This window comes from Rhinolophus sinicus, chromosome 17 (assembly GCF_057876585.1).
Source record: "Rhinolophus sinicus isolate RSI-liver-muscle chromosome 17, RSI-T2T, whole genome shotgun sequence".
Classification (NCBI taxonomy): Eukaryota; Metazoa; Chordata; class Mammalia; order Chiroptera; family Rhinolophidae; genus Rhinolophus; species Rhinolophus sinicus.
This window is the reverse complement of record NC_142517.1, coordinates 73196912-73209482: the sequence shown is the minus strand read 5'-3', so window position 1 is coordinate 73209482 and position 12571 is coordinate 73196912. Positions and strand designations below refer to the sequence as shown.

The 12571-nt window shown below is 35.5% G+C and overlaps 1 protein-coding gene across 7 annotated transcripts in view; it reads left to right on the top strand.

Moving 5' to 3' along the window:
* Window positions 1-12571, top strand: part of DZIP3 (DAZ interacting zinc finger protein 3) — a 100391-nt gene that overhangs the window by 80933 nt on the left and 6887 nt on the right. For all 7 annotated transcript variants that reach the window (XM_074332225.2, XM_074332238.2, XM_074332249.2 and 4 more), the window contains 4 exons: window positions 5-106; window positions 4194-4319; window positions 6643-6782; window positions 8242-8362. In XM_074332225.2, coding sequence (XP_074188326.2) covers window positions 5-106; window positions 4194-4319; window positions 6643-6782; window positions 8242-8362 — 489 coding nt within the window. The remainder of the gene's footprint in view (window positions 1-4; window positions 107-4193; window positions 4320-6642; window positions 6783-8241; window positions 8363-12571) is intronic.

Genomic DNA, 12571 nt, shown 5'->3' with positions numbered 1-12571 from the left:
CTAGACACAGTACAATGAACAAATTAACAAGGTGAAGCAAGGATTTGCTTTGAGTACCTTGCCTCCAATCCAGCTTCCTCCACCACCACCTAGTCCTGAGATACTGGTGAGAAATACATTTTGAAAAATTGCAATCTTCATCTTGATAAAATAAGGGATGTAAAACAGTGACTATGTGGTTTGTTTAATGTGTATTCAAAATGGAATAGGCACGTAATATGTGTATCATTTGTAATCATGTCCATTCCTGCTATATCATCTCCAGATGATTCTATCAAATGAGGCCACGTACACACCATAGTTTGCTGTGTATAATGCGCACCCACATTTTTGGCTCAAACATTCAGGGGAAAAAATCTTTCATTTTAATTTTTCAATTCAAATTTTTATTTGTTTACATTTAGGTACTTGATTTTGTATTATAAAGGAATTTTAGCATTTATTTTTTAACATGTTATGGTACAAGAAATTTTATGTAACAAATAATTACAAAACACAAGAACAGATACAAGGTACAAGAAATTTATGTACCAGTAAGAAATTTACGATATTTATGCATCATAGAAGGCCAAGAACTCTTCCTTGTTGTAAGTTCATCAGAAGTTCAACAAAAACTGATGATCATATTCCAGGGTATTATTTTGCATATGGATATCGTTATTGATTTCTAGAGTTACACTTGTAACTCATACGCACAAATAAACAAATTAAAAAACATTTATATAGATGTGGAATTAGTACTACTCATGTATAATGTGCATCCTTATTTTTGACTCATAAATTTGGGCAAAAATGTGCACATTATACACAGCAAAATGTGGTAGCTGTATCACTGGATTTTAGTGGTGCATTCGATATCTAAACAGGTAGTATATTCTTATTCATCCTGTCACTCTTAGCTACATCGTGGGAGAAAACTAATGAATACTCAGAATTCCAACTCCAAGTTACCCCTAGATGACTGAAACCCTTCAGCATAATACCCAACAGGCTGAACTTCACCCCTCTTCACTAACTTCACTAACGTTCTACTTTAGATATTCTTTTCCTTAAATTGTATCTTCTATTCTATCTTTAACAGCAAGACAGCTTCCATTTATGCCCCTTTCCTGCTCGTTAGGGATCAATGAGTGTAATCAGACAAACTAATATCTATGCTTTCTTGTTTAAGTTATCCTTTTGGGAAACCTTAAACCAATAAACTCATAAAGCTTTTCAAAATGCCTTTTAGGACAGAACCATTAGGTGATCATTTTTATTATAACAGAGCTGGGGGTAGGAAAAAAAGAAAGGTGTGAGATATTCAGGGGCAGATTACTTTTGACATCAGCACTTCTGCTTGTAGGATAACATTGAAAATGTTGTTCTACAAATAGATGAATATATCAAAGAACTTAAAATTTCAGTAAATTATATGGAGTTTCACTGTGTTCCCAAAGCAGAATCCAGAGCTAAAAGCATTATATGCCATACACTCTGGGCTTTAGTTCAGAATGTCAGCATTGCCTTTTACATTTTTGGTCAGTACGCGTTTTACAGGAGTACTGTACTGTGTACATTATCATTCTTGGCTTGGAACACCATCATAACCCACTACCCTGATAAGGATGGCGTTACATACGTGACAGAGAAATCCCAAAGATTCTCTGTGGTTCTGCAGTAAGTAACACATGTTCTTGGTAGGATTTCTAGAAACCCCGGGCCTTCTTCCTATATTCAAATTACTGTCTATACGTTGTAGTTAAACTCGCCCATGACTAAATGCAAAATGGCTCCCGAGACTCAGGAGCTAGATACAGAGTTATTCTTTGGAGTTTCCTGGAACCAGACTGGCATAAGCTGACTGATACCAGTGAGACTGTAGCTGACAAATGTAGGCAAAGCTTGACTCCTATTCCTCATTTCTTCAGAGACCGTTTTAGTTCTCATGTAGCTATCCAGGTTTGTTCAAGGCAAAAACCCACTGGCAGTTGGGCCCTGTGGAATTTATACGCATCCTTCTGCTAACATCTGTGTCTTTTGTGCTTCCTAACAGAGTCAAGCTGTGCTTGATCAAAGCTGACAGTTGTGTTAGAGTGCAGGCATCAGTGACCACTGAGCATTAGTGGAACAGTCTGAGAGGATAAATGCTAGAAATGTGAATATGCTGTGTACTGTAAACTGAGGTGATATTATACAATGGAAGCTCACGAGAGATCTGGGTTCAAGTCCCAACTCTGGAGAACTATGTTGGTCTTTGGAAAATGAGGTGTTCTGGACTTTGCTTTTCTCATTTATAAATCAGGAAATTGTACTAGATGATCTAATTCTAAAGTCTCTGTCTGTTAAGAATGATAACCACGTTTTAAATATATACTAGTCTAACCTAAGAAGTCTGGAAAAATGAGTACTATTTCCAGTTTGATCAGTATTTTTATGTTTCATTATATTTTGAGTGTTGTACCCTGCCTATCTAATCCTCAAAGTAATGTTCCGTAATAGTTATCCTCAAAGAGAGCAGGACTGTTAACTCAGTACCCACCATTCATTCATTCTTTAAAAAGTTTACACTATGAAAATTTTGAAACATACAAAAAAATAAAATAATATAATGAACTTCTGTGAACCCCACAGCCAACTTCAGCATTTTCAACCTTTTGTCAATCTTGTTTCCTATCATCCCTTTCTTTCTCCCCACTGGAATATTTTAAAATAAATCCGCCATACCATATAATACCATCAATGTATACTTCAGTATGTATTTCTAAAAGATGAGGACTCTTATTAGTTGATATAATCACAACCCCATTTTTCTAAGAGAATTAAAAATAATTTTTAATATCTAATATCCCGTTAAAATTTATATTTCCACAGTTGTCTCAAAAATGTCGTTTGTTACCTAGCTAAACAATATTCCCAATTTGGTTATAATTACCTTAACTTTAAAAACCCTTATTTTTAAAAACAATCCAAGCAAGGTTTATACTTTTCATTTGACTGATTATTTTCCTTTAAGTCTGTAATAGCTACCCAACCCTTTCCCCTTTATTCATGTAATTTATTTGTTAAAAAACTAAGTCACTTATCCTGTTCAATTTTCCATATTATTGATTTAACTGATTGCATCCTTCTGATGTCATTGTACATGTTCTACTATTTTCTGTAAACTGATCATTAGATCTAAAGGGTTGATTAGAGTCAGGTTCAGTATTTTTGGCAAGAGTTTCTTTTTTATAGGTGATGATATATATACACATCAGAAGGCACACAATATATCTCCTTTAACAATGGTAAGAATGGAATGTCAACCTCATCTATCCATTATGAAGTTCCTCATTAACCTTTCACCTGTTGGTTTTAGGATCATTACTTAAGAGCCATATTGATGTCCTTTTTTTTTTTTTTAATTCAACAAATTGTTTAACTGCTTTATGCCTGTGTTAGTCCTGGCACACGGGCAATACTCTACGAATCTGGCGTCCTCTGTAGTCCAGCCAATAAGGTATCCCTACTATTGGTAGATGCTAAGAAGGGGTGGCTTTCCACAGCCCCCTGGAAAGTCAGTAACACACACCAGCATGTCTACAGTCACTATAGAAGAATTCATCCTCCAGGCACACCTCATTTTAGTTTCCTATTGCCCTTGGAGCTAAACATAAAGTCAGAATTCCATCAGATAGTACAAGGTTCCTCCAATGTACAATAGCAAAAGTAATATTATCTATAAACAACTGTGGTTCTTTAGCAGAATTTCTGAGTGTCAGTATTGTTCATCAACATGGATAGCGCTCACTGAGGAGCCCCTTTGCATAGTTCGTTATTACGTATTTTAGTTGGGAATGAACTTTAAAGGTCACCTAACCCAACCTCTTATTTTATAGATTAGTAACTTGGCATCCAAGGTTACCCAGCCAGGTGCAGAGAAAGTGGGACTAGAACCTTGTTCTCCTCTCTCTCTCTCTCTCTCTCTCTCTGTCTCTGTCTCTCTCTCTCTCTCTTTCAATGGTCTTTAGGATATTTCACTGCCCTTTGCTTTTCAAATATTCACATATTTAACTAATTTTATGACAATATTCTTTCTATTGTGCTTTGGAACTAGGTTTCACATCACTCCTTTCCCCAAACATTGCTGTATGAGTTTAGATCATTGCCCATATACATATATGGTATGTGTATGGATTTTTTGTTTTTAATTTTTACCTTTTCTATTTTAGATGCAGCAGTTCTTGGGAAGACCCCTTGTGAAAGACTCTTTCTTTAGACCTGTACTTACTGTTCCTCAGATGCCTGCTGTTTGCCCTGGGGTCATTTCTGCACCCGGCCAACCTAGAGCCCCCCTGGTACAGAGCCACTCTTGGTGCAGTGATGTTACCTAGTTCTTTATCACTACAATGGACTACAGAATGAATGTCTGTCTTCTCTTTGTTCATTTATTTGATAAATGATGATGATGGTGGTGGTGATGATGATAGCTGCATAATAACTGAATAAATAGTTCCATGTGAGGCACTGTGTTAAGGCCATTACACATATTATTTAATTATTCATTAACTGATAGTAGCTTAGTTTTTGCATGCAAAGATAAATGTATTTTTATAGTAGAGGATCCATACAATTACAGTTTGCTTCTATAACAGGCAACAATGACCTGTAGATTGATATTTAAATGGGTAATTTATGGTTAGGCTTGATTGTTGGGTAGGTTGAAAGCAGAGCAGACAACTCAACAAACTAAATTATGCAACAAAGCTAAAGAAAAAAATTATTTGCGTGCACATACATACACACACGTATGTATAGTAGGACAGTACTTATCTATAAACAGACAATATAAATAACATCATGTTGGAACATACTATACTATAAAATTATAAATCTTCCTGGATACAAATAGCTAGATAAGCCTTATCCAAACCTGAAGAAGCAATAGAGAAACTTAAAATGAATAGGACTGTCAGTTATAAACTTGATTAAGGTAAACTTTATTTAAAGGAAAATATTTTTCCAGAAGATTATGTTAAATATAATTAATGCAAAGTTCTCTAATCTTGACATTCCCATAAGTACATTTCAGTCAGGTTTTTGTTTTTTTGGTTTTTTTTGGTACGTAAACATTGCTAATAGTCTCCCTTTGAAATATATAGTCAGATGGATTCTGCTTATTTTTGTAGAGGCTGCCTCTCTGCAAATAAATATGTATACAGGCCTTAACATGTTAACTAAGTACCACATCTTTTTATTTCCATGATTTCACAGTATTGTTCACGTGATTTGCTCCTGCACCATTCTATAAGGAACTATGGTAAAATTTTATTGAGACATTAAAATACCTCAACCTTCTGATGCCTGGGGAAAAGGTTGGTACTGATGCAATCCCAGGTTTCAGGGCAGCATTCTGTGCTTCTGGCTTACTAGGCTTTGTATGAGTTATTCCAATGGTCATTAATAGTTATTAGTTACTAGTTTTCATGAGTAATAACCTTATAGTTGAAGATAACTTATAGAGCCGTAGGTCCAAGATGCCATGTTTATAATTATCCTAGTAATCAGATTAGCACTCAAAAATATTCATTTATTGATATTAATTAACTAGAATCTTAATGGTTCTAATACGGAACTACCATAAAACATGGGGAAAACTTTGCTGGTTTCGCTCAGAGGTGTCACTACAACTTCCACACCACCTTTGTAACATTCACAAGATGCTAGACAGACGTTTTAGTAGTATTCTCATATTTATTTAGTTGTTTGAAAATTCACCTTGATTATTCTAATTATAAAAGTAGCATGTGCTAATTATAAAAAAGCAAATAATATAGAAATATACAAAATATATATAAAGTATATAAAAAAGAAATATACAGAGCAGAAACCAAAATTACCCTGCAATTGAATCCTAGGAAATAATCACCAGTTACAGATTGTTTTTATAACTTTCAGTCCTTTTTCTGTACATACAACTCAAAAAAAATTTTTTAATATAAAACGAGTCATGTCAGGGTGGCCAGTTAGCTCAGTTGGTAGAGTGTGGTGCTGATAACACCAAGGTTGCTGGTTCAGTCCCCACATGGGCCACTCTGATCTGTGCCCTCCTTAAAAAAATAAAATAAAAAGTATTAGTGTCTACTCTTTTGGGTGATCGGTTAGCTCAGTTGGTTAGAGTGTGTTGCTACTAACACCAAGGTTGCCGGTTCGATCCCTGCATGGGCCATTTTGAGCTGTGCCCTCCTTAAAAAAAAAATAAAAATGAGTTATACCATAATATGCCACAGACTTTTTAAAATGAAACGTTTCATGTATATCTCTCATGCTCAGACATATGATCTATTTTTAAGGACTTGAGTAGTATACCATATTTACTCATAACCTAATTAACAAACTTGAGGTTGTTTTCAGGTTTTCACTGTTATAAAATACAGAAATAAGCACTCTACATGTATTTCTGTACATGTTTGCAATTAGTAACACTAGAATGTCCCATTTTTAAAATAAAGATAATATAAACAATTAGAAATATTGTTGTGATAGTTAAGAAAAACTCTGAAAAGAGAACGTGTATGTCAATCTCTCTCTTTTTCATTCTACCCACTTTCTGAGGTATGGAAATGGCTTGTTGGTTGGAACTTTACTGCCTAATAATTGAAGCTGATGTGCTCCTTACAGATGACGGGCATAGCCTGGACTGTGCCGGCGCCTATGGGAGAGCCTGTGCCTCCCAGTGCAGCCCTGGGAAGCGATCCCCCCATGATGAATTGGGAGAAGATTACTGACAGGCTGAAAACTGCCTTTCCACAACAGACCAGGTACCTTAGTTTATATTTGGTGGTGAGTACAGATCAGACTCTAGTCCGTAGCCATAATTACAGCAATGCAACATTTCAGAGAAACAGAACACACACACACACACACACACACACACACACACACACACACACACACACACAAAGTAGATATTTTTTTTATCATGGCCTTGGTAAGAAAATGAAATTATCAAGAAGGGATAGTGTTCAATATAAATGCTAAACCTCTTCACTGACGTTATTAGTCTTAAGTCATGAGAGAATACCTTTTTAAATTTAGGTTTGCTCATTTACTCAAAGTGCACGTAGTTGTAACGTATCCAATTTTAATGCCACCAGCTGCAATAATTATCTTAATAACCTATTTCCAAAGTGAATTTTAAGTTGATTGTATGCCATATAAGCTCAAATAAATGATCAGGTTTTACTTGCCTATCTTCTGAATTTTGTTGAGGGTCCTTACAGTTTTTTATTGGGAACACAGTTAAATGCAAGAAATCATATTTTACTGTGTTTTTCACGGTTCTGACTTTAGTAGAAAGATATTTAATTCTGCTCCTCCAGAAATGAAGTTTCTTTTAGTCTTTACTCTTGTATCCAAGGAATAATTCTAGTTACCCAAAGAAATGATTCTAATTTTCATCAGTATTTTCATTTAAAGATTAATTCTGTTATTTAATGTACATACTGCTATGCTTCAGAATAGATCATGGTTTTATAAATATTATCATCAATAGAAAATGAAAATAGAGCTTTAATACAGTTGTTATAAATATATATGTGTAAAATGAATAAATACTAAATCAAAAATTGTTCCATGAGGCTGATGATGACATGATATTTCATTTGGGAAACAAAAATATTTTATTACCTTACCCTATTGTACCAAGAATGTATGTGTAGACTTTGGGTCAAGGGACTATGAGAATTGAAAAGGAACATATCAATTAAAATATTCCTAGGTTTGTTTATCACATAATTAATGTGTCTTTTAATCTTTGCTTTCTTGTTCTGTTTAATCATTGTTTTCTGTTTCTAAGTTTTACAAAAATAAAAGTTAAAGATAGAGGAGAGAGTGATAGTAACGTAGTTAGAAAGGAATCTTTAGTCCTAGTAAGAGAGCATTGAGACATGTGATATAAAGAGCTCAGTGCATAAATAAGTAGATAAACTTAAATTTCACACAATGAGAATTCAAAAACAGTTAAAATGTCTCTTTTGAAAGAAAATAAATACTAAATTTTATCACTCATGAACACATCATTAATAAAACGTTAGGACTTTTCATTTTGGTTTAAGATAAATGCAGATGGACCTGTGATCACTTTTATAGATCAAAGATCTAAAGGGTCACATCTATATGATACATATAAATTATACAATATTATTTCAAATCTCGTTTGGAGAGCACATCCTCAAGGCAGAAGGGAAAATCACCACTGCTTTCCTTGATCTCTTCCAGAAAGGAGCTTACAGATTTCTTACGGAAATTGAAGGACGCTCATGGGAAGTCCTTATCTGGACTGTCATTTGATGAAATTGTTTACAAGATTTCTCAATTTATTGACCCCAAGAGATCTCAGGTAAAAAACAAAACAAAACAAAAAACTATTATCTCTCTGCCCCTGTCTATAGTATTATAGTTAGCTGTTTTTTTACTATATATATATGTATGTCTTTATCAAGGTATAATTGAAACATGACAAACTGACAAACTGCACATATTTAAAGTGTAGAGTGTGATAAATTTTGACATGTATACACCCATAAAATCATCACTTCAGCCAAAATAATGAACATATCTATCTATCCCCCACAATAATATCTAGCCCTTTCCGGTGCTCAGTAGAAGCACATTTTAAGTCTCTTTGAGTATCACTGAGGTCGTTTTTTGGGAGATACTTGACTGTCATGTAGTTTAAGGTGACTTTAGTATATAGTTGAAAACATAAAGGTGAGAGTCTTGAATTCAAAGTTGTTTTTTCTCTGCTCTACATCTTAAACAAAAAGACTTTTATTTTTATTTTTTATGAAGTATAGTTGACGTATAATATTATATTGTTCAGTTGTACAACGTTTAAATACCTTATGAAATAATCACGTTAAATCTAGTAACCATTAGTCACCACACGAAGTTATTAAAATGTCTATTGGTCTTCTGTATGTCTTCTTTGGAAAAATGTCTATTCAGGTACTCTGCCTATTTTTTTAATCAGATTGATTTTTTTGTTATATTGATTTATATGGGTTCATTATAAATTTTGAATACTAACCCCTTATTGGATATATCATTTGCAAATTATCTTTTCCCATTCAGTTGTTGTCTTTTTGTTTTGTTGATGGTTTCCTTCACTGTGTAAAAAGCTTTTTAGTTTGATGTAGTCCCATTTTATTATTTTTGTTGTTGTTGACCTTCCCTGAGGAGACAGATCCAAAAAAAATATTGCTGAGAGCAATGTCAAAGAGTTTATTGCCTGTGCTTTCTTCTAGGATTTTTATGGTTTCAGGTTGCACATTTAAGTCTTTAATCCCTTTTGAGTTTATTCTTGTATATGGTGTAAGAAAATGGTCCAATATCGTTTTTTGCATGTATCTGTCCAGTTTTCCCAACATCATTTATTGAAGAAACTATGTTTTTCCCATTGTATAGTCTTGCTTTCTTTGTCATAGATTAGTTGATCATATAAGCATGGATTTATTTCTATTTCTAGGCTCTCTTCTGTTCCATTCATCTATGTTTCTGTGTTGTGCCAGTACCATACTGTTTTGATTACTATAGCTTTGTAGTATAGTTTAAAATCAACAAGTGTGATACTTCCAGCTTTGTTCTTCATTCTTAAGATTGCTTTGAATATTTCGGGTCATCTGCGGTTTCATATAAATTTTTGGATTATTTGTTCTAATTCTGTGATAAGTCCCATTGGTATTTTGATAGGGATTACATTTAATCTGTAGATTGCTTTGAGCAGTATGAAAACTTGAATAATACTAATTATTCAAGTCCATGAGCATGATATATCTTTCCATTTATTTGTGTTGTCTTCAGTTTCTTTCATCAGTATAGTTTTTAGAGTTCAGTTCTTTCACTCCTCGGTTAAATTTATTCCTAGGTGTTTCATTCTTTTTGATGCAATTGTAAATGGGATTTCATAATTTCTCTTTCTGATAGTTTATTATAAATGTATAGGAATGCAACAGATTTCTCTATGTTACTTTTGTATTCTGCAAATTTACTGAATTCATTTATTAGTTACAATGGTTTTTGGTTACATGTTTAGTGTTTTTTTATATATAGTATCATGTCAGCTACAAGTAGTAACAGTTTTACTTCTTCCTTTGCAAATTGGATGTCTTTTATTTATTTTTCTTGTCTGATAGCTGTAGCTAGGACTTCCAATTCTATGTTGAATAAAAGTGGCAAGAGTGGGCATGCTTGCCTTGTTCCTGATTTTAGAGGAAAAGCTTTCAGATTTTCATGATGAAGTATGATGTTAGCTGTGTGTTTATCATATATGGCCTTTATTATGATGAGGCATATTCCCTCTACACACACTTTGTTGAAAATGTTGATCATAAATGGATGTTGAATTTTGTCAAATGCTTTTTCTGCATCTATTGAGATGATCATAGGATTTTTATCCTTTGTTTTGGTAATGTGGTGTATCACATTAATTGATTTGTGGATATTAAACCATCCTTGCAACCCTGGAATATCCCACTTGATTGTAGTTTATGATCCTCTTAATGTATTTTTAAATTAGGTTTGCTAACATTTTGTTGAGGATTTTTGCATCTATATTCATAAAGGTATATTGGCCTATAATTGTTCTTTTAAGTATCTTTGTCTCATTTTGGTGTCAGGTTAATGTTGGCCTTATAAAATGTTCTTAGAAATGTTCCTTTCTCTTCAGTTTTTTGGAATGGTTTGACAAGGATAGGTATTAACTCTTCTTTAAATGTTTGGTAGAATTCACCTGTGATGCCATCTGGTCCTGGACTTTTGTTTGTTGGGAGTTTTTTTGATTGCTGATTCAATTTCATTACTAGCAACTTGTCTGTTCAGATTTTCTATCTCCTCCTGATTCAGTCTTGGAAGATAGTGTTTTTAGAAATGTATGCACTTCTTCTAGGTTGTTCAATTTGTTGGCATATAATGTTTGTAGTTATCTCTTATGATCCTTTATATTTCTGTGGTGTCAATTGTAGCTTCTCTTTAATTTCTGATTTTATTTATTTGAACCCTGTCGTTTTCCTTGATGACTCTGAATAAGGTTTATCAATTTTGTTAAGCTATTCAAAGAACTGTTTCTTGGTTTCATTAAACTTTTTTATTGTTTTTTATTAGTCTCTATTTCTATTCCGATTTTTATTATTTCCTTCCTTCTTCTAACCTTGGGTTTCATGTTCTTCTTTGTCTAGTTCCTTTAGGCATAGTTGATCTGTTCTATATCATCAAATCTACTGTTGATTCCCTTGTGTATTTTTTTCATTTCTGTTTATTATATTCTTCTGGTTGGTAACTTTCTTATATTTTCTCTCTTTGTTGAAGTTCTCACTGTGTGTGTTCATTTTCCTCTCAAGCTCAGTGAGCATATTTATGACCATTACTTTGAACTCTTTATCAGGTAGATTACTTATCTCCATTTCATTTAGTTCTTTTCTGAGGTTTTATCACGTTCTCTGGTTTGGAACCTATTCCTTTTTCTCCCTATTTTGCCTAATTCTCTGTGTTTGTTTCTATGTATTAAGTAGATATGTCTTTCAGTTTTGAAGAGATGGCCTTATGTAGGTTATGTCCTGTGGGACCCAGCGGCACAATCCCCTCTGGCCACCAGAGCCAGGTGCTCCAGGGTGTCCCTTGTGTGGGCTGCATGCATCCCTCTGTTGTGGCAGGTAGTGATTGCTGCTTGTGTGCTGGGTGGGCAATGCTGTGTTTCCCCCCCACCGCATGACTGGCTGTGTAGCCCAGTGTGGGGGCAGAGCCCCAGAAAGTAGTTTACAGGCTCTCGGCCTCACGTGGACAGGTGCTGGCTCGGGTGGTAGATGGCCATCAGCTGGGGCTGGTTGGCCGTCAGCTGTAGCCATTGAGCCATTAGCCACTAATATAACTGCTGCGGCTACGAAGGAGAGCCGAGGAGAGTGGAGGAGAGTGAAAGAGAGTTGTCGGTGGGTTGCAGACAAAACGGACAGCAGGTCGCACGTCCAGTGAACCCAGCCTCCAGTGAGACCGTAGTGGTATGACTCCCCTACCTATGGCTCCGTGGGTGTTCCTTTTTGGCCTCACCATATCCTGCATTCTTGTATGGGGAGCGGGAGCAGAGACCCCGCAGGCCTCCCTGCACGACAAATGGCGCAGCGAGCAGGGTATGGTGTCGGCTGAAACTCTCCGGAATGTACTGGAGCAGTTTACACATATAAAAGCTCAGCTTCGTAAGCAGAGTGCGGTGCCGGCCAAAACCTACCAAAGCATGGTGGAGCGGTTTGTTCGTGTGAGAGCCCAGCTTCGGGACGCCCATGAGGAGCGACACCGGGAACGGGAGGCGCGGTCTGCCTGGGAGACTCGAGCCTCCAGCTGGCACACCACCTTCTTGGGCATAGAAGGCGGTGTCCTCCTTTTGTTGATCTGCTGCGGCCTTAGGATCCGAAGCTTGTGGATAGCTTACAAGGAGGCCTCCACCCACTCAGACACCTGCCACGGTGAGCAAGATTCCGACCAGGTAGGAATGGCGTCTGACTCTGGGCAGGAGGATGTATGGCCCCCACACAGTATATGGTGTTCGGTGGCCACTGTT